The sequence below is a fragment of the Leptinotarsa decemlineata genome, unplaced genomic scaffold (assembly GCF_025532065.1).
Source record: "Leptinotarsa decemlineata unplaced genomic scaffold, Ldec_3_MD MMD2_P_RNA_scaffold_7, whole genome shotgun sequence".
Classification (NCBI taxonomy): domain Eukaryota; kingdom Metazoa; phylum Arthropoda; class Insecta; order Coleoptera; family Chrysomelidae; genus Leptinotarsa; species Leptinotarsa decemlineata.
In genome coordinates, this window is record NW_027412534.1 from 7,592,571 (window position 1) to 7,616,653 (window position 24,083).

Here is a 24,083-nt window from a genome sequence, read left to right on the forward strand (position 1 = left end):
ATCTGACGATTATCTAGAGGGATTCGCTTAATCTGACAAAAACATACTTTTTTTTAATTTTATTCAATTCATTGAACTTGATTTATTGAAAAGCTCAGGAAATAGCATACAAATAAATAAGTGTATGTTTTTTAAGTAGAATACTTTTATTTATAAGAAAATTATTTTTAAAAAAATGCTCAGAAAATTTGTATTTTTTATAATTAATTGAATAATCAATGAAGAAAGGAGAAATGAAACTTTCTATGTTTATACCACTTTTATTTGTAACTAACGTTACTGCAGTTTCGTCTTATAAGGATATTTTCAAACTTATATATTGTATAATATACGAGAGTAATAGATAGAGAAAAAGTGAATAGAGAATAGAGGAATAGAAACTCGGAGAGGGAAACATAGGTATCACACAGCTGCACGCATTAAACTTTATCGACGAATTTTTGTAATTTCGGCTTGTGGAAATCGTCAGATTATATATTTTTCGTTATCTTTGAATTATTTTCTTCAAAATAAAAAAAAAATTGCTACGCTCGAGAATGTTGAAATGACGTTATTTTTTTACAACTTTGCTGCCCTCCCCTCTATTTACGTCACTCTCAAATTGTCAGATTACTGGAATATACACTTTTTAGTAGGTAATTAACTCACCCTACCTCAATCGGACGCGCTCGAGAATTTCTGATGATCAATTTTTTTTACTAATATGATCCTTTATCCCTCACAGGCGGCCTTATATATGGGGCTCATGTTTGGTGGAGGTACTTAACCGGGTACAAGGTATCCCCTTGTATATTAATCTGCCGCGCTTTAGTAAATCCTGAAATCCCCGCTTGGGCTCCCCTATTATAATGGTCCCGCGACAATCCAACTTAATCGCGTATTCTGTAACGTCAGGCCTAACGTCAGGTCTATAAACGGTTGACCTCTCTTCACACAGAAGCTGCTAAAATGCTTCAGCTATAAGAATATCAATGTTTTTTGGTACGTGGAACTCAGTATCGGCTAATTTGATGTTGAGTGAAATGTTTAAACTGTTACGATCAATGTACGGTAATGCTTTTGTTATTTTATATAACGAAACATGTCAACACGAATGAATTGATTTTATTTTATTTTCACATTCATTATGTATGAATAACATTTTACCGTTTATACCTATCACAGTCATGTTAGTCTTTTCAGTGGGTAACTTCAATTTTTGACGAATTTCTGTAGTAATGAAGCTCGATTGTGATCCATAGCATAGCACGATTTCGTCATAGCACGAGCTATGACGAAATCGTTTTGGCGATCCGAAACGTATACTTGAGCTGTTGACAAAATAGTATTTTGTACTACTGCTATATTACACTGATTCAATTCGCCTGCTTGCGATTGTACCTGAGATTCGAATCCAACCAAAGAGTCTCTCAAATGATGAAATTTTTGAATTTCATTCATCTGAAGATTCTTGTCGATTAATGACTCAAAAATATCTGGAAATTCTAACCATACTTCTTAAGAGCCGTCAATTTTAGGCTACTTCAACTCTAGCAATCTTAAACCTTCGAGGTGCTTTGACTGTGAAACCTCCGAATCTCGACTATTGTTTGTATTGTTACTAGTATTAGATGCGACTGATTGCGCATCATCGTTTTTCAGAATTCATTCAGCTCAAATGAATGAAATTTGTTTTCAAAGTCCTGTCGTTCGTTTAATTGCTCATCGAAATTTTTGGCTTCACCGTCTATGTCACCCTGTACATCATTAAAATCCTGCATTATATGTTCAGTAGCTTCAATGCGTCGCTATAATTGAATACGTCTTCTCTGTTCAATGATTTTGATAAACGCTGTAGGTATCTCTCAAACAACGTCAACTTCGTTTCAAGACTATCTCATTTTCGTGTTAGTATGTTAATGATTGGGATTGTCTCAGATTGTGTTTTCGTATAATTTAAATGGAATGATTTAATAATTTAATCTAAAGAAATGAACATTAAACGTTCAAGCCAGTCTCGAATATACCTACACAGTAGGTTGACTGGACTGACGCCTATCAGAAAACAATTGTTCCCCTGGCTGATACCACGAAGGGTGTTGGATTATATCCGACAGGCGTCAGTGCAGAAATCTTCACAGAAAATATCGTACATATGCAATTGGCAATACAACTGAAAGAGTCGACCTTCAATTTTGGAACGGGCACACTTGCAGACCGGGTTCGGGCTCATTAGCCACTCATCAGTGCAAGACAGTGGCCATCATCGACCAAAGTCAATGATATTCCATAATTGAAAATTGGAATTCTTTCAGAGTATTTCATTCCCCTTCCTAAGTTGGAGCGAACAACAAAATGTCACTCCCTCGTCCGCTAGATGGATGTAGTACAGAGATGGAAAATTTTTCAATAAATGAAGTTGATTCAATCAAATGACAGGCCTCAAATAGAAATAATTTTAAAGGAAATGCACCTAGCGTAGGGTGTTTCAATTATACTTCTTACTTTTTCTTTCACTTAATTCAATTTTCATGTGAAAGTAATTTTTCGGAAGGGCTATTTCTTCCAGTTTGTGCATGTGCTACATATTTTTGCAAAGAGTTATTTTTGAACCTAATTGCTTTCTTCCTTACTTCGAAAGTTATCTACATTTTTTATATAAAGATGAAGGGAGGGAGAAGCAAAATATAAAAGTGATATTCTTCACCTCACATATGTATTTTGACTATTTCCAGACTACCCTGCCGACCAATGAGATAGAGCCAAGAATGTCCCAGTTGGAGACATTAGAAGCAAAGGTGAGTACGGTTTCACAAAGGAAATATATAACTGTTTTCAGTTGATTTTATCACCAGAAAATTTCTAACAGAATGGTTAGAAAAGACAAAAGGAAATTGGAATTTATGTTTGTTTATCAGACAAGCTGTTTGTAATATGAAAACTGTCGAAATTTCATTGACAATGAATATTGCTCTGCAAAAGGTTCCTGTCATGTCTGATATTTAGTTATTCTTTGAAGTACCAACACACAATCCAAGTGACTCTGGAACATCCTCCTCTTTCAGCTATCGAAGAATTTAATCATCTAAAAATTCTAGGTTCCCCTCATTAAGGAACAGCCCGAAGAATGTTTTTTGAGTGAGGTGGCTCTGAGATGGTCTTCAAATATCAAATCTTCATCTAGGATGATGTTAATGAATTTAGTACTCATTTTTTCTCGACTATACTTTGATTCAGAGTGAAAGGAATACTGTCAATACTACCCGGAAAGATGTTAAAAAGATTGGCATCGTACAATCTTGATACTCTTATTCGAAAAACACACTTTGATGTGAGATTTCCACTCGAAAGTTAACAAAACCGCGACACGTGTTTCACTATAATGATAGCATCTTTGGGCGTCTGGTGTATTGGCGTCGAGTGATGTGACGCCCGAATATGTTTATATAGCGAAACACGTGTCGCGGTTTTGTAAACTTTCAAGTGAAAATCTCACATTGAAATGTGTTTTTTGTATATATAATAATGAATTTTCATCAAGTATCGGTCAGTTCTAGGAGTCCTAATAATGTAAATTATCATATATTGAAAAAGTTAGTGGGAAATAACTCAAAAAGTGCAAAATACCCAAAGATTAAAAAAAAATCAAAATTCTTCAAACCAATAATGTTTCTACCACCTTGTGTGGACACGAATTTGCAAAGAATATAAAATGTATCGTTGAATTTTAAAATGAAAAACCTTTCTACTGTATATTTCTCCGTCAGTGGTGATATAAAGAGAAAATATTTTTCTTACAATATGAAAGGTATTTGCACAAATATTTCATGAAAATTCATTCAACTTCTACGCACTTAATAATACATTTTTGTTCCAGGAATATGTGACCTAAAATTGTATCCGGTTGTACACAACGATACTTTGAATAGAATTTGGTACCTCTGGTGCCACCAGAACAAAAATGTTGTTTTTCGACGTGCGATTGGCAACCAAGTTAGCATAATCGGGAGATGACCGAAACTTGGTTAGAAAATGACTGAATTTCAGTCATCTACTAATGATGCTCACTTGGTTAGCGAAACGCGTGTTCAGGTGAGAAACTTTGGAATTGTGAAACTTTTTGTATATGTTGGTTGTAAATTTCGGAATTTCGAAGGCAATATCCAATTTTGTAATTGGAATTATATACTTTTTTACTATTCCGCAGTGGGCCATGGAAGTTGATGAGTGACCAGTAAAATAATAACGTCTCAAAAATATTAATTCCAAATATGATCAAAATCAAGCGTTACATTGGCGTACAATAACGTCTGGCTTTCTCCAGTTACGGTATTCCCAAAATAATTGTTTCTACATTGTGAATGTCATTGAAAATTGACGAATTCATGTCTATAGGAATGTATGGCTCCTGGAATGTTCCATGATAAGTCATTCCAAATCCATTTAATGTAAAGCCGCAATGAAATTGTATCTTTGGCTCCTTCAGCAATACCGTTAGGTGCTTTCCGATCAATTATTAATCCACAAGTATCTTTGGCTGCTATATCTAAAGGTATATAGGTATACTTTTTTTCAATCTGAACAAGGCTTCAGAACTTATTTGTGAATGAAAATAACTGACTCAAAATATTTTATTCTTTCTTCAAAATCTACCGTTGTCTTAATCAACGATAGATACAGCACCACTTTGATAAAATAATCTTCATGTCAATTATAGAGGGCGCTGTTGGAGAACCATGGAGATAGTGACTATACCCATCATATTGAATGAACTATAATTTCAAATTCATGTCTTATCATTGGCGGATCCAGGGAAGGCTGAGGGGTCTGCAGCCCCCTCCTTTGGTTTGGAATTTTTTAAATTGTTTAAAATGTTTTTCCGGTATTCAATTATGTGTTATAAAAATGCCGACTATTGACGTATCTTTATTTTTTACCAGCATTTATATCAAAATGCATTATGCATCCTCACGGTGAAATACAAATACACTTTTTTTAGGGAGTAGGTATCGGACTCGCTGCGGAAATCATGTTCCGCCAGCATGCTGACTAAAGGGAAGAGCCACCGCTTGTCCTTCCCATCTTTCGCCACTCGTACTGAGATACTGGAGAGTTATCGTTTGATCATTCCCCCCCTTCAAAACTGGCTGGATCCGCCAATGGATCATATAAATGAGTTCGATTTTCGTTGTCTTCAATATTTCCATTAATTTTTTCGGTTTCGTATAGGTAGATTAGCAAAATATGAAACACGTTAAAAAATCGATCGATATTTGAACATTTCAGATCAAGGATACCTTTGAGATTCAAAATGTACTTTTTCAATAATATTCTCTTTTTCCCAAGTAGAAACCTGCTATGGATGTCATAATGTAAATGTGAATCTAATATTATATTGACTGAGTTACGTCGTCGTCAGTAGCTGTTATTTAAAGAGTCAGGTCATCTGAGCTGAAATTATTACTGTGAAAATAATATTACGGTTGGAAATGTTATGACAGGTTTTGAAGAAATAATACTGATATTATTAGATATTGTTATTCAATGTGCTATTTATACTGATCAAATGTGTCAAATTAGTCACAGTTCATTGAATTATTAAAAGTATTGCTTTTTTTCTTTTGCCCTTCACGTTTGCCTGTTCCCAATCAGGCTACTGAATTACGTTCATCAAATTTGTTGGATATTGACATCTAGTGTATTTTATTTTCATTAACTTTATATCTATCTGTGTATTTTATTTGCTGATTTACTTCATTTCACATTATAAAATCATAGTATATTCAAAAATAAAGAATAACCTGGGTTCAATAATATAAAATTTCATTTATCCCAAAATTAATTCCTTATGCGAACTTGTACGATATTTCTTATATTTTTTTTCCAGGACCAAAAATTGAACCTTTTCATTTCTGTTTGAAAGACCAAGAAAAATTATAGAAATCTGAAGTGAGGTAGGAGCTTCAAGTAAACTTCGAGTTATCAATATTGCTAGAGTTTTTTCCAACAACAAACCATTATTTCAATAAAGTAATGGACTGATTAACGGAAAAACATATTTTAAAACTGATTTTTCAAATTCAGGAACGTTTTCTTCATCATTATCCTTCATAAATTGAATATATATTTGACCTGAAGTGAAATTTCAGTTAACGTAACATCAATTCAGTATTCGTTCCACTTTGAAGGGTACAAATGTTTTGTTTTTTTCATTTTGAAATCTCTTTGTTGCACATAAATTTTGAATTTGAATATTGTTTCATTTCTTTCTGTACTTCGGTTATTTTCCATATAACATTTTAACCATTGTTCTCTAATCTAGTCAACAGAGTTAACTGACATTGAATATTTTGACCATAATACGTTTAAAATTATGTAGACTAAAATGTTTGATTAGTTTACCATATATTTCAATACATAAAATGAATCTATTCGAAATTTTTGAGTGGAGATTGATGAACAAAACTCCTATAGGGTGCCACTTTGGATCCATTGACCTTGTCTCCTGGCAACATAACTTTGAGGTATTATTTATATAACTTGAAATCAACTTTAACTATGTTTAAATTCAAAAAACCAGGATACCCTTCATTGAAAGGGTTATTATCATATTGAAAGTACATGATGAACAAGAATAAAAGTGATTGAACTAACAGATCATAATTCATAAATTTCAAACTCGTTACGTTGCTTACAGATGGCAAGTATAGAAGTGTCTCTGTCGAGTACACCAAGACGAAAAAAGAACGGTAGCATCGCAGGAATCAGTCTAACTTCGGCAATACGTCCCGTACCGAAAGAATTGGATATGAAAGAACTGGAAAGCCTCAGAAATGCACTCAGAGATAAGGAAAATATAATACAAAGTCTGAAGGGGCAACTGACCGTTCCAGGACTCAGACATGGTGCTATACGAATTTGCAATAACAATAACAACTTCAGGGAGCTCACAGAACTCGAGAAAAAACAAGCCGAAGATAGGTTAAATAGGTTAAAAAATGATATTGATAACAAAAGACTGACGATCAAGAATCTGAAGATGGTACTGGAAAGGCTTGATATCACAGAGTAAGTTTTTGATTCCATTCATATAACGTATTCAACTTTATGCTGCATTCAATAGTATACCTTTCAGTGGTGAATTTTATTGATGGGTGATGGGTATGTCAATTGCGGCATTGCCACTTCCATCTCAAAGTCCTGGCAACTTATTTTTTTTAAATGGAACACTCCGTATATCAACACATTTTTGGAATCGCTCATTTATTATAATATATATCTCTATCGGTTCTCGAGAGATAAAAAATGATGTGCTAAATATGGTCACTAATGGTCCAAATCATAGCCCTAAGTGGTGCTATGTTTTGGACCATTAGAGGGTACATCAGTACTCTCAGCTGATCAACAGTTGATATCTTGATGGTAGTTTGGACGAACTCGAAATATTCAATTAACGTCAAGAAATTGAAACCATATATTACAGGACGCGCTGAAATTCCATTATGCATAAAAGTGGTCAAAAGTTGATTTGTTTAAATGCCCCTTGTATTATTCGATAAACTGAAAGATAAAAAACGCCGCAAGGTGATATATGATGTCTCTATACCTAACAAAATTAAATAACTTTCAACAAATGTATCATACAAATTTTTTTGTACAACAGTTACTGCTGGTAATAAAAAAAATAAGATTCATGGGATTCGACTACACGATTATTAGATCAAAGGGCAGATGCTCCACACATACGCCAATGAAATGCAAATGTGATTATTGGTTAGTCATGAAGGACTTTCTACAGTTGGACTGAATACTACTTCGTCAGTAACTTCACAGGGAATTAATATTACCAATTGCACAAACTGCATGTGTGAATTTTTCTAAATGATTCTTTTTAGGTAGGTGTTCGATTGAAGTATTTCTATTACACATATTTTCAATGACAGTTGTAGGTACAAAAATTATTTTTAAAGAATTTGAACAGTTTGGTAACTTTTATAAGTAATTGATAAAAGGTTATTGACGGTGTTTGAAAAAATCGTCAAAAATTAATGTGAATATTGATTATTCAAACGATGTTCTTATGAAATTATTTATTATACATGGACAGTGTGATCAAATCATTGGCAGAAAATTCAACCAAATGTATCCAGAATTAACACCAATGAACGAGAGGAAATTGTAAGATTACCAATATGTATATATTTTGTACAAAAAGCAACATTTAAACGTCCGCAACGTTGTCAATTCAATATAAATGTCGGACGAACTTCAATGACTCTACGAATAACTTAAACCAGAATATTTTTCTTATTGAACACTATCAATAATTATTGTAATATACTCATTTACTTTTTTAACTTAAAAATAAAATTTGAATAGAATTTTTATTACAAATATAAAGAAATTTTGATTGAGTTTTTTCAGATCTTGAATTGTAAATTTTAATATGATATTTAAAACTTCCAAGCAATGTTCCCTCAATCTTTACCTATAGCAAGTCTCTCTGATATTAGTCAAGATATATCTAACAAGAAAACTTTATTAAAACTCGCTATCAACACCTAGAAACTGAAATTGTGGTCAATGATCAGTCACCTTCAATTTATTCTGGGAACTTTCTCTGCCACTACCACAAAGAAAGGGATAGCTGAGACTGTCACATCGTTTGGAATCATTCACAAGAGAAGAAACTTTGGATGGTGATGAAAAACCCATATGTTCGAAGAATAAAGAAAGAAAGTTCACGAAATCCCTATCGATTCATAAACTTGAATCGGTTTTCACCAGCTGGAAAATTCAGAGTTTCCTTTGGATATGAGCTACTATGGAGCCGGTAATGTAGTAGCCCCTGGTCTTGTTTGTGATAAATGAAACCTTGTGTTTCTCTATTGTGTACGAGCATTCATCATATACAGAATATGTGTCCGCAAGTGCTTTATTTCTGAGATACAAAATGTTGAAATTCAACAAAAAAGTCAGTTCTTTCTCAATATCTCTAAAACCACTTCGAATTTTTTAAATTTTGGTACAGGCAAAGTACACATAAAAAACATTTTTCTTTTTTGTTTTTTTGTCGAATAAGTGTAATTTTTATAATTGTCATTTCTCTTCCCGTAAACATGGTCAGTTGACTTTTTTTGTCCGACGGACGGTTTGCGATTTAAAAAATAAAAGGTTTTTATGTGCTTATACATATGCGATTTTTCGTTAGTCTTGATGAAATGCATTTTGTTTTTTAAATTGAAAACTTCGCCGTACGAAAAAAAGTCAGAGTATCATTTTTATGTATAGAAGGGGGCAACCATAAATATAATATTTATTTATAAAAAAACAGTGGCCTATATCATAATTTTTGTTAAATTTCCACCCCCTATATCTCAGAAATAAAGCAATTGCGGACAAATGTTTAAGAGAAAAAAAGTCCTATTTCGACCCCAGGCATACGCCCTTGAAACATTTGTACTGAATTTAGAAACATCTTGTATAGTTGGCACAAATGTTGCATCAGAAATGTTACTAAATTAATATTCAGCAAATGAATGCTGTCATATTTCTTCAATATCACAAAAGAAATATAATTTCATATATAACCTGCAAACAGAAAGTGTTCTTGACTTAAATGTCTACTTGATCACGATGATAACTGGTTATTCAAAACACCCTCAGTTTTCAACATATAATGATCAAAATAATACTTTTCATCCAATCGCCCGTCTCGTAACTTTTAACCGGAAATACCTATTGAATGAATTCAAGTTCAAATAAAATGTATTATTGTATTTAGTAAACTCAATGAATCATTAAGAAACAAAAAGAAACAAAAGTAGACACTCTCTCAAATCTGACTACATTACAACATTTAATACGAAAACTTTGATTTTGAGCCAGTTTTTATTTGCTTTTGGGGATATTTTCCAACAACTTTTCACATTCATGGTGCTTTGGAAGTTTTTTTTGAGGTGTGATCTGCTCTGCTGTCTACGGTACTAAAATTTTTTTCTTCTTTTCAGTAACTTTTTGTTTTTGATTTATTTCAGTATTTTGAGATCCGCTTTCCGTCATTTTCCTTATCTATTCGATCTTGTCTTATCTCTCCGATTTTCCATTATATTCGTAACCTAATGAACCTTCTTCTAAATTCAGGTTTATTTAGTCCAAAGTTTTACCTTTGAACTCAGATAGGGTGCTCTCTTCGATAAGCAAAAGTATTTTAGTTATTTTTGCTGTCTGAAATACATCTCATGGAAGTTGCCAGTTGTTCCAAGTCGTTCTCGTTCATGTTGACAATTTATGATAGAGTTGCGGGGTGTTTTCTCAGTTTTGTGGAAGTTATTGCCTATTAATTTTCACCTCACATTCTTTGACGTGTCTCTGGAGAACTTAATAACCACATAGTGGCTCTTTGGATTTTCTTTGTCCAAAAAATAAAGATTGTTTTTCTAAATGAAATGTGTTTATATTTTAGTAAAACTTCTGTATGATTTTGAACATTTTGACTGAATAATACAGGTACCACACGTCATCTTTTGCAACGAATCACTACTCTTCTGAAATGTTTCATTAACATTTTTTCAACAAAATGACTCTGCAATAAACTGTTTCCATAAAAGTTTTATAGAAAGTCTCACTCGGTTTATCAGCTAATGTGCACTTGCGAATGGTATGAGAGTGACACGATTCCATTTTTTCATACTCAGATCACTTCCTGCTTGGTTTGATATTTCAAACTCCCGATGAGCTGTCGATAACTGTATCAGAGTATTCAGTTCAGCTTCAATTTCTGCAGTAGAAATATTTTTACTGGAACCCTTTCCCTTCAATGCATGCAATAATGCTACTCCACAGCATTGAGGGAAGTGCCATAATTCAACGCAAAAGTATGGGATGTATATGATTGCTTATCATTATCAAGCTCAGCAACATTCTTCGTTGCTTGGACAATAAAATCAAAATTGTGTAGTTCCAGAATGCTGAAAAACGTTTATATTTGAATGCAGTTTTATCATTTCAATCAGAAATCTGCCGAGCTCTCTCATTTTCCTTGAAGCAACATTCATAAAGTGCAATTACCCATGTTTTTTGTTGAATATCGGGAGTCAAACTCACAAATGAATGGATCCTTTTTTGCTACTAAAGAAGTATCATCCGTCCTTATCCTTGGATAAACCTTATCTCCCAAATCAGAATCTATTGTTAAATATCTAAGGAGAAGATTTTGTCTTTCTGCTCTGATGAATTATTCCAAGAACAGTTTTTCGGTGTCGCCACAAAAGATTTTCTGAATAGAAGCCCAAATAATTCCTACATGAAGGAACGTTCCGCTTCAGAGGTCCTTTTTCACCAGTTTTCTTGATTTCATTGGAATTGAGGTAATTGCCTTCCTTGCGCAAAGCTGCTTGTAGGTTTTTTCTCTGTTTCTTTTTAGACGGAATGGATATAATTTTTTGAACTTCCACTGCCATTGAATGATTCCTGATGACATAACGTGAGAAACTTTGGACCAGAGTTTCGCAGTAGCAGCAGAAATCTTTCTGTAACTTTTTATTGCCGTAATATAGACTGTCAGTAGCTGCAAACTCAATTCCGAAACTAAGTTTCAACATGGAAGAACTTCAAAAGGCAATGAAAGATGTCAAAGTCAGTACGTAAAGTAGAATTTATTTCATTTTTTACTTTGTGTTTCATCGAAGATAACCAAAATTATGTCGATGCAAGTGATGTTTCGAAATCATATTAAACGTTTTCAAATTTTTCATTGATGGTGGGACTGTTATTGAAAGATTCAGGGTAATTACTAGAGAGATGATTAATAATAATTAATGATAGTTATGAAATGATTATGAAATAATTGATTCATTTCATTTTCATTTCCATTAAATCTATGCAATAGACATGTTTTGTGAGTAGATATCAGGTATTTCAAAATGGCCGATCAGATACATAATTATATCTGTTGTTGTATTCAGTGTATCGGTTCAGTCTCAAAGCATTGTTGATTCACGAAACTCAATAGAATCCATAAAGTTAATATTTTCTATAATTTTATTGAAGCTGTGGCCGTCGTACTGTTGGATAATTTACTCTGAAGTGACGTAATTTCTATCGGTTTTTTGAAATTGTTTGAAGGACGTTTGAAGGGCAGTTCCATCAAATCACTTGCCGAAAGACATGGGTTAATTATAACTTTTTGCTTTTTGTTTGCCCTATTCGCGAAATTCTTTTTCACTAGATTTGGCATCTGCTAAATTCCACAAGCGACCATAGTGTTTTATTGAATTGTCATTTAAATTTGAACAAATTGCTGAAGATTTCGAGAGTTGAAATGACTTTTTCAGGCATTTTGAACTACGTAGACATTGCCAATTGGAAAATATGAATGTATGTATTGGTAATCTGAGTTGATCCTTTTTTTAATGATGATAGAGTTTATGACTCCTGCCTACATGTCAAGTTAACCTCATAAAAACTATAAACACTAAAAAATATCATCACTCGAGAAGAGAGTTTCGTCCAAGTTGCCAATTATTGACTAAATTTCTAATTTCAGTAACAAGCCTAGCAGTTTATGCAACCAACAGAACGAATAGAAAAAGACTAAATTCTATCTGAGCAGTATGTCCACCTCTAATATATGTCATGAATATATATTCTTTTCAATTTTTATACACAACTATATAAAAATTAGGACTTGGGACCATTGAAGCGATAGGGTTTTTTCATTGAAAATAAAGGTTGATAACCTAAACGAAACTCTCCCAGAATGTGAATAAATTTTGCTTGCAAATATTTTTTGATTACCATGACACCCATGTAGGCTGTGACCTATTTAAATTATCGCCTACTAGTGAACCAATTTGTTGTAAAATTCGGAATGAGATTGAGCATTTCCGACAGGAGTGTTAATTGACGTCCGACGTAATGTGGCACTAATAACTGATGGGAGAATGTTTTTTATTCTGAATCTGATACTGATACTAGCTTTTGAGTTTCAAGACATAGCGAATAGTCGCGGGAGGCATTTTGAATATCAAAAATATTTGCCGGGCAATCAATCATGTAGAAAAATTCAAATGAAAGTGAAGGGAATAAATCGAATGTGGACTGAAAAACAAGGACAAATATTGTTCATTATCCGACAAAACTTTCATGAGATCACTTTGCATATTTGAAATAGGAATGTATTCCAATTCTTAAAAGTTGTAGTTACCCTGCCGAAATCTGAATCAGCAAATTTAACTTCTTCAAAATTTGTTATTGTTCAGAAGTCTCATGATTTGCGGGATAGAAAAGTGACATTTTCAGATTATTATTGAGGTGATGAAATAGTTTTTTCCATACTTTTTCACTGTAGAAAATAGCTATTTATGCACTAGCAGGCAGTTTATTCACTCGCTAGTGCAGGTGACTAAACCGCGACGGGGAATAAAGCGGGTTTTTTCTTCACTGTAGTAGTGAAAGTTATGTCTGTTAACTAATCCGTTTTTATGGAAAGTTGACTCATCGGAAAAAGTCGTCGATCATAATCTTCTTCAGAAAGTTGTTGATGTAGTTGAATGCTTTTCCAATGAACGCTTGTTAGGATGACTCCTGTCAGGATACCTTTGGGAATATATTCTTGACGTTAACAGTTTTCTTCAAACTCATCGATTATTAAAATCATATCAATTCGTTCTTCCTGGGGATAAGTTCTCATTTTACAATATTTCAAATTGACTATAATTTTGAACTAGGTAAAACAATTATAATGGTTTCATTACCAAGTTGTGTAACAGTCAAATACTTTTTGTTTCATGATAATAATTAACGTCATCTAGGCCACAACCTACTATTATTGAAAAAATAGTAGATTAGGTTTTATAGGCAATCGTAAATGACCAGTGTGAAGGCAGTCATGGGTTTCTGCCACGAATTGGGGGAATTTACCATTAACGGAAAGGAGTGCGCCAAGCCACCATTGGTCGTTAAAATTCATTGCTAGCCATGAAAAGTTGTCTTTTATAACAATAATTTCATGGCCAGCCATGGAAATTTTCACACGAAACGATGGTTTTCAACGTTTTGAATAATACCTTTACAGTCCTCGATTTTCCTGCGGAAAAAAACATTTTCTGTAACTCCTTCCATCATTTTGATTGAAAAAATCATATCTTTTGAAAAATTTGTGCTGCTAGGGATATTTTTACATAAAACGAAAGTATTCGGCGTATTCTATGATACCTACATAGTCCTCGATTTTGTCACGGTCAAATACACCCCCTGCAGCCCCTTCAATCATTTTGATGAAAAAAATCAAATCTTTTGAAAAAATTGTGCTGCTTAGAATATTTTCACATAAAACGTATTCTATGATACCTACATGGTCCTCGATTTTGTAGCGGAAAATACACCCCCTGCAACCCCATCAATCATTTTGATAAAAAAATCATATCTTTTGATAAATTTGTGCTGCTGAGAATATTTTCACATAAAACGAAAGTATTCGGCGTATTCTATTATACCTTTATGGTCCTCGATTTTGTCGGGAAAAGATACTTCCTCCTGTAACCCCTTCAATGATTTTCTTAAAAAATTCATATATTTTGAAAAACGTGTGCTGCTGGGGTTATTTTCACATAAAACGAAAGTATTCCGCGTATTCTATGATACTTATATGGTCCTTGATTTTGTCGCGGAAAAATACACCCTCTGCAACCCCTTCAATAATTTTGTTAGAAAAATCGTATCTTTTCAAAAATTCGTGCTGCTGAGAATATTTTCACACAAAACGAAGTTATTCGGCGTATTCTATGATACCTTTATGGTCCTCAATTTTGTCGAGGAAAAATACACCCTCTGCAACCCCTTCAATAATTTTGTTGAAAAAATCGTATCTTTTCAAAAATTCGTGCTGCTGAGAATATTTTCACACAAAACGAAGTTATTCGGCGTATTCTATGATACCTATATGGTCCTCGATTTTGTCGCGGAAAAATACACCCCCTGCAACCCCATCAATTATTTTGATAAAAAAATCATATCTTATGGAAAATTCGTGCTGCTGAGAATATTTTCACATGAAACGAAGGTATTCCGCGTATTCCATGATACCTATACGGTCCTCGATTTTGTCGCGGAAAAATACACCTCCTGCAACCCCTTCAATTACTATGAATTCGGTGAATATAAAAACGAAAAACTGAAGAAAACTGTCTTATACTGATTTTTCAGTTTTTGAAGGATTTTTTCAATAAGTCATGATGAGTTCTCAACAATATTTTCGGAAAATAAATCATGTGTCGGATATACTTATTTGTTAGAGAGGATATTATCACAAAATATTAATATTTGCGTCATAAATTTCATAGGACATAGATACAGTAAAAGAAAAGACTGTTTCACAGTATACCCATATTGTGCCCACAACTGCAAAAATTATTAAGACAGGCCCGAGGAAGCCATTGTATGGCGAAACACGTGTTGCGTTTTTGTAAAACTGTCTAGTGAAAATCACAGAATGAAGTATCTTTAGAATACGTTAGTTATGGATTTTCATCAACTATCAGCCGATTCCATCATCATGTATATTGCAAAAATTTTATCATTTTCATTTTATCTGTCAGTTCAGACAATTCTGGTAGAGTTTATGCTTGAGGAAGCTATTGTATAGTGAAACACGTGTCGCGGTTTTCGTAAAATCCTTCGTAGTGAAAATCATACAATAAACTGGATTGATTAGTTCTGGTAGAGATTACAATCACATCGGCAGTTAACTAGGTATACGAAAGGAGTACAACGAAATATTATAATGCAGGATATGAAACATATCAAACCATCTTCTTTTCGTGATAAAACAATCCGTGATTCAATTACGAATTTAACAAATAGTGGTAATCTACAGAATATCAAAGGTGAGTCCGTATTTAGAAGAAATTTGGTAAAAATAATCGTCATAATGATGCAAAGAAAAAACCCTCCTTAATAAAGTGTGTTGGCCAGCCAGTCCATGTTTATTTGTTTAGTGTCAAACAGCTTCAAATACTAGAGAGATGTGAATCAAAACCAATTTTGCATTTGGATGCAACTGGCAGTATCATCAAAAAACCGACTTTTACGAAAAAACGCGTATTTTATTATGCTGGGGTAATCAATGTGAAGAAAAATATTGTACCTATTCTCCAATTTATCAGCTTAGTGTGCTTAGTGTCAATCGGTATTCTTTTAGCTGAATTCAAATCATTTTGTCATCAAAATTTAAAAAAAATGACCAATATTTTCGGCATAGTCGTAGATTTCAGTTTTCCTTTACTGAATGGTGTTCTGTTTTTATTGCTATATTATTTTATTGCATGTTTTTATTGCTATTGAAATATTTTTGTTAATTAACAAATATTTTGACTTTTTGACATTTATTCAGAGTGGATTAGACCTCATGGGGAAACCAACCGCATTGAAAAAAACGAGCATGTTATTTTACCGCAAGGTGGTGGGAAAAAAAGTAAACTAACAAGATCTACAATAATAGTTTTGAATCATATTTGTTAAATTCAGGAAAACAGTATCGGTGTTACAGAATACGCTGACTACGACAGTTTCACGTGAAAATAACCCCAGCAGCACAAATTTTCCAAAAGATATGATTTTTTTATCAAAATGATTGAACGGCTTGCAGGGGGTGTATTTTTCCGCGACAAAATTGAGGACCATAAAAGTATCATAGAATACGCTGAATATGTTCGTTTTATGTGAAAATATTCTCAACAGCACGAATTTTTCAAGAGATATGATTTTTTTATCAAAATAATTGGAGGGGTTCCAGTGAGTGTATTTTTCCGCGACAAAATCGAGGACCATGAAAGTATCATAGAATACGCCGAATACCTTCGTTTTATGTGAAAATATTCTCAGCAGCACCAATTTTTCAAAAGATATGATTTTTTTTATCAAAGTGATTGAAGGGCTTGCAGTGGGTGTATTCTTCCGCGACAAAATCGAGGACCATATAGGTATCATCGAATACGCTGAATACCTTCGTTTTATTTGAAAATATTCTAAGCAGCACAATTTTTTCAAAAGATTTGATTTTTTTTATCAAAATGATTGACGTGGCTGCAGGGGGTGTATTTTTCCGCGACAAAATCGAGGACTATGTAGGTATCATAGAATACGCCGAATACTTTCATTTCATGTAAAAATATCCCCAGCAGCACAAATTTTTCAAAATATATGATTTTTTCAATCAAATTGATGGAAGGAGTTACAGAAAATGTGTTTTCCGCGACAAAATCGAGGACTGTGAAGGGATTATTCAAAATGTTGAAAACTATCGTTTTGTGTGATAATTTCCATGGCTGGCCATGAAATTATCGTTATAAAAGACACCTTTTCATAGCTAGCAATGAATTTTAACGACCAATTGTGGCTTGGCGCATTCCAATCCGTTAATGGTAAATTCCCCCAATTCGTGGCTGAAACCCATGGCTGCCTTCACACTGGTTCGTAAATGTATGTTTTTGTTGACCCCATATTGTAATTTTTGTATTTATTCCAATATGAAGTCTAATATATTTGCTAAGAAATAAGCGACTTAACATATTCTGCCTCAATAATCAAGACACATGCATCATCTTATTTTGAAGAATGCTTGTTAATATTTCAGAAATGACAATTAATTTCAGTTTTTACATTTGCCTTCATTTTACTTTAAGTATACTTTATTTTAAAAAACGTCAACTTGTGCTTTTAGCGAATCTACGTATTCTACAATAAAAATATGTTCAAAACGCTTTTTAGGCTTTTCATTACAATAGAGCGTGTTTCATTTTAAAAATAAAAAAATACTCATAAAAACGCCTTCTGTGTAAAAAGCAGGAGAGATAGGTAAAGGGAACCCTAATATAGTTTTGAAGGGAATTTACTCCTGCGCCACTGAATACGGGGTGTTCCATTCAACTCTAAGGAGTTATTTAATTAATTGTGTGTCCAAATTTTGAGGCATTTTTTTTCGCCACTCGGAATGATATTTCATCAAAAATTTCATGTGGTAGTCAACTTCAACCTTTGAGCTAAGCAGTACATTTAATCACGAGCAGCTCGTTACACGTTACAGGGTGAAAACAATTTTTAAATTATGGTCTATATTTTTCAATTCCTCGAAATTTCTCAGAAACGATCAATCTTAAGTATGGGAAATATAACAGTAACTTACCTTTATTTTGTCTATAGTATCTAAAAGTGTAAAAAAATATAGGGTGCTCCATGAGAAAAAATATAACTTTGGTACGTAACTTTTTTGGGAGTCACCCTGTACATTTTGAAATAATTTTCAAATATGCTCCTCATGGACCCACACATACCTGTGCTGGAAGTTTCTCCCTAACTCTCTTCATTTTTCGTAGAAATACCGAGGCGAATGTGGTGAGCCATCGTGTATAGAATGGATTGTGGCGAATGCTCTGCAGTATATACAGACCAAACCGGTAGACATTTTGACATAAGACTGCGTGAACACGTCTGTTTGGATAAAAAATCCAAAATAACTTTGGTATGTAACTTTTTTGGGAGTCACCCTGTATATTTCAAAATAATTTTGGAATATGCTCTTCATGGACCCACATATACCTGTGCTGGAAATTTTTCCCCAACTCTCTTCATTTCTCGTAGAAATACCGAGGCGAATGTGGTGGGCCACCCTGTATAGAATAGAGTATGACGAATGCTCTGCAGTATATACAGGCCAAACCGGTGAAAATTTTGACATAAGACTGCGTGAACACGTCTGTTCAGACAAAAAATCTGCAAATCTGAAAGAATGAAACCACAAGGTGAATGAATATAACCTCAAAATCATACACATATGTAATAAAGGGAAAAAATGAATTTGTTAGAGGCCATGGAAATTAACAAATCAATTGAAAATCAGAAATATACACCCCTAAACGAGCAACTCGATTCATGTAGGTTTCCTCTCTTGAATTTATGAGTTTAACAGCCCCTAGAATTTTTAGTGTAGAATTTTAAAAGTTGGCATCCTGGTTCGCCCAACTACCTGTGTCTCAAATACCTGCCATTGCAACATACCTGAAAAGACTAATATAACCGATATTTTAAACTTCAGATTTCAGTTTTACATTTCATAATGGGGTCAAACCCGAAACCGGTCGTATAAATAAAATCTATCAGTGGTATTTAGACGAAAGTGTTTTTATTCATTCCATTCAAGTGATCATTTGATATTATGATGCGTTTGCGTTATGACGGAGTACATTATGAATAAGTACGTTATGAAACTGTACATTATGCCTCTGTACGTTTCTGTCTTGTACTATATGATCAATTGCCATTTCTATCGTTTGACGTTATGATGGAGTAAATTTCTGTATATTACGATTTCTATCTTGAACATTATAATGCGTTAGGTGTTCCAAAACACAAAGGTGTCTCATCCATATCATGCGAGTGTCGAAGTTGTTTATATAACACGCGTAACTCTGCGTTATGCTCATGGATATATGCTGTGACCGCATATGTTCAACATGCTGACAGCAGATACATTACGGTCTCAGGTGCCCCATGACAGGTCCTGCATCTAGTGTCAGGGACCTCTATACTCATCATGCGGCTACGGTAGACCCGGGTGTCGAATACACTATCCTATTTTGGATCCAGCATTATTATTGCATTATGATGAAATGTATGTACCAAATTTCATATCATTAGGACAACTGGAAGTGGGTGAAAATTGAATTTAAAGATATGAATAGATTGTTTGTTGAAAGTGGACCTAATGAAAGCGAGTCAGCTGCAAATAATTATATTCCTGGTCAGTATCACAACTGATATTCAAATACTTATGCTGACATTTGTGTTTCTCAAGAAAGACACCATTGCAAGAGTTTCTTTCGATCGAAAGACTGTGTTTCGTTTGATCAGGGTGTAACCACCTCAGATCAGTACCAGGGTTGGTCAGATAACATTGGATTTCTCTATGTCCCAGCCAACCGTATTATGAACTCTGCGTTTTGAAGTCGATGATTAGAACCGAAATATTTCTTAGATGTAGTTCAATGTCCGTTATGACATCAATCAGGAAAGTAGTTTTTTTCTGTCAGATGTTTGCCTTATGTTCCAGTTTGTATGAATGATTGAAGAGAAGCGTATCTCAACATTGTCGAAACTTTTTTCTTTCTTTTGTCCGAATTCTTTTTGAATACATAATATCGATTCCATATATGTGGTTACTTGCTAATCACTTCGGGATATGAAGCACTGATGGGAAAGTCTGGATCAATATCAGAATCATCTATGATACTCGGAGATAGTCACTAGCCAAATCTTCTCGAAGAAGAGCTGTCAAGCTTAAATTCGCTTCTGAAGTTACCTTGAACACGAAATTTTCAATCAAGTATCTCATATTCATTTTTCAATCCATATTTTCATTTGAAATGCAGTCAATTCCAATGTGTTTTTCATCTACAAATTCACCAATAATTTTTATATATACATTTCATGGATATACAACTTAACTGCAGTAGTTATATTTATATCAATTATCACTAGTTTACAGCCAATTTACGACTGAAATACCAAAGGCAGTTCTTTGTTGTTAATTTTTGGTCCCTAAATGCGAAAATTATTTTTGAGTTATGATTTTTTATATTCCTTCTGCAAAAAGGCTGGTTCTTCATGGAGAACGTTTACCAGTTCCAACACCCCCGCAAATTGGGAGGAAGATTTGGAAATGTATGATAACCAGGCAGGTTCCCATGATGTGCCAAAAAAAGACGGTCCTTATTTTCCCCATTTGATCGAACAACCTGAATTGAATGACCTAGTTTGGGACCTCCACTTGTCCAAGAGAATGCTGAACTATTAGGGTCTAGAATACCACAATGGAATTTACTAGCCCCTAAAACCAAAGTTACAATATTTAGGAACCGTAACCATGAGCTATCCTCGTTTTTCAGTATGCAGGATGAAATGTGTGTTTGTGTAAATCCAAAATGGTGTGATGGAAAAATCAGGATTTGCACAGATCCCGGACGAATGGCGTTTATTTATAGATTCATCTAAAACAAGTTTGAAAGCCGTTCTGCTCCATTATGGTAACAAAATGCCCTCTATTCCTCTTGCACATGCAGTTGCCATGAAGGAAACTCAAGAAAGTATGTCACTCATTCTAAATGCAATAAGTTATAATACGAATAAGTGGCAAATATGTGGTGACCTAAAAGTCATAGGACTATTACTAGGTCTTCAGCCATTATCAAGTAAAAGAATGGCCTCCGAGAGATAAATATAGTCCAGGTCAAGCTAACGTGTTAATCCCAAAAACGTTTTGTTACCTCCATTACACATTAAACTGGGGTTAATGAAAAATTTTGTAAAAGCATTAGACAAAGAAGGTGATGCGTTTGAATATGTTAAACACGTTTTTCCAAGATTAAGTGATGCAAAGCTCAAGGAAGGTATATTTGTTGGACCACAAATTAGAAAACTATTGAATGACCATCAGTTTGATCAAAAATTAGGTAATGTTGAATTAACTGTGTGGAGTTCTTTCAAAAAAATTGTTTCGGAGTGTTTATGGAACAAGAAAGTAGAAAATTACTAGAGTAGAAAATTACGAAAGACTTGTAGAACTACTTGAAAACTACTGCAGAATAGGATGTCGCATGTCTCTCAAAATCCATTTCCTGCACTCCCATTTGAATTTTTTTCCAGAAAATTTGGGTGCTGTCAGTGACGAACAAGGAAAAAGGTTCCACCAAGATATACTGACAATGGAGCAACGTTACTAAGGCAGATGGGATGCAGCAATTATGTGGGGGATTTTAGATTTTTCAGACAAATATTGAATTTTATCATTTTCATTATTATTATCGTTATTATCATTACATTATCATCAAATTCTTGTATTGTCATCGATCATTGATAAGTGAACCAAATTTCAGATCATTCAGACAACGGAAAGTGAGTGAAAATCGTGCTCAGATATTGTGTTAGATAGATAGATAGGTCAAGTTAATAAGCGTGTGGAAAAAAGGGGCAACCAACGTTGTAGTTATTTAAATATGAATACGCCTGTGTTCGTGGCCTTCACGTGCCAGTGCCCCTTCTGACCGGGGGCCTGTGGCATCTGAATATTAAATTATAGTTACTGATATTATAAAAACTAAAAGTCAGACCAGGTGCAGACATTATGTCCCCACGACTACTTTCATCAGATGTAGAAACTGTAGAATCTTGAACATAGTTAATCTGATTTATTGGCATAATTGGTGTAATGTAAGAGGTTTTTATTATAGAACCAATTTGATTTTTTCCGTATCTCATTTTGTGTTGTAACTTCGACTGTGAGAACAAATATATTAATAAGTTTGAATGTGATAAGTTAGGATACTCAGTTGTTTCCTGGAAACTTTGAGCCATAAAAGAAATTATTTTGTAACTGTACATACTTCCTCTCGTTCATTGGTGTCAATTCAGAGAACATTTGGTTGAATTTTCTGCAGGTTCTAACAATGATTTGATCACTTTGTTCATGTGTTATTAATAATTTCAAATATGCAAACTTCTTTGAATAATCCATATTTGCATTCATTTTGGAAGATGTTTTGAAACACCGTCTATAACTATTTGTAAATTACTTATAACAGTGATCAAACTGTTATAAGCTTGATAATTTCACTGCTACCTGAAAACCAAATTTAAAAAAAATGTTTCCAGAAGAAGTTACTTTATTAAGAAAATTTTTTGATTTAGGTATAGGGACATGATATATCTTGAAACATCCTTCATCTCTTTTCAATTTATCGAGTAACATACAACGGGTTTTATTTGAAAAAATGAACACTTGACTACTTTGAACAATAGGAATAATAGTAATTTCAGCTCGCCCTAATGATACGAAGTCGATCTCTTGGTGTTAATAAAATATTTCGAGTTTGTCCCAACTATCATCAAGATATTAACTTTTCATCAATTGAGAGTACTGATTTACTTAACTTCAATCAAGACTATGTTTTGGACGATATAGGCACAAATTATTTTGTATCTCGAAAACCCATAGAGATAGTATAGGAGTAGAGCCAAGATAATTGACATTATATATAGACATTTGAAGTTTAAAAATTGACAGTAAAAAACGAAACATGATTACCAAAAGGCACACCAATAGCATGGTTGACACTAGCAAATTCAAAAGTATCCGAATATGGGTACAGTGCTGCCAAGTACTCACAATTGAGGTAAATGACAGACTCAGCACTGCGTCCAAACCCATATACTATATGTTGCTTGGGGAACCTGGGGAAATGAGTTCTAATTTCAAGATGTAATTATAAATGTTGCTGAGGTTGTTGAACTCAGTCATTTTGTTCATGTTATTGGTATTCCTTTTGATAAAGAACATTTCTCTACTGTACTGAAAGCAACTCACAAAAACGGTTGTTTGAAGAAATGTTCTTTATCAAAAGAGCAGTCTACCGGTGGCCCTCAAATTGAAATCAATATGCGAGTGATCAGAATGGTACTTATTTATCTTTTGATTTTCATTGAATTATTTTCCAGCAGCTTGACTTCATTAACGTTTCTCGATTTTATATATATATATATATATATATATATATATATATATATATATATATATATATATATATATATATATATATTATATTTATTCATTTTAGTAATATCGATACACGAATCCAGCAAGCGGAGTTCGAATATCAATTGGGGAGAGAAGAACTCAATCTTCTAACTCTTTTAGAAGAAACTAGAGCTCTTCAGATTTGTATAGAAGAATCCAACAAAGTATCCTGCGAACTTCATACTTTATACAGGTAAGAGTGTAATCATGAAGTGAACCATCACGTCTCATGAATTCAGATACTTTTAAAAACTTAAGGATACCGTTTTTGGTCGTGCTCTATAAAATGAATTTCGTGAATAATTTTTATAAGGAAATTATTGAAAAGCAGAAGAGGATTTCAATGTGAAAATTTTTTATCCAACAACACTTCTGACACACATCAAGTTGACTTAATCATGAGATGATCTAAACTTCGAACTCAAATCAAAATGAAATTTCAAATTTACTTTCAGGAACAGTAACAAAATATGGTATG

At 33.6% G+C, this 24,083-nt stretch overlaps 1 protein-coding gene across 3 annotated transcripts in view; it reads left to right on the forward strand.

Moving 5' to 3' along the window:
• sprt (PDZ domain-containing protein sprite) overlaps positions 1-24,083 on the forward strand; it is a 214,592-nt gene that overhangs the window by 135,907 nt on the left and 54,602 nt on the right. For 2 of the 3 annotated variants that reach the window (XM_074170289.1, XM_074170290.1), the window contains exons 3-6: positions 2,715-2,777; positions 3,857-4,071; positions 6,677-7,047; positions 23,646-23,798. In XM_074170289.1, the coding sequence (XP_074026390.1) occupies positions 4,012-4,071; positions 6,677-7,047; positions 23,646-23,798 (584 nt within the window). In that variant the 5' untranslated portion in view covers positions 2,715-2,777; positions 3,857-4,011. The remainder of the gene's footprint in view (positions 1-2,714; positions 2,778-3,856; positions 4,072-6,676; positions 7,048-23,645; positions 23,799-24,083) is intronic. The other variant, XM_074170291.1, reaches the window with a different exon arrangement.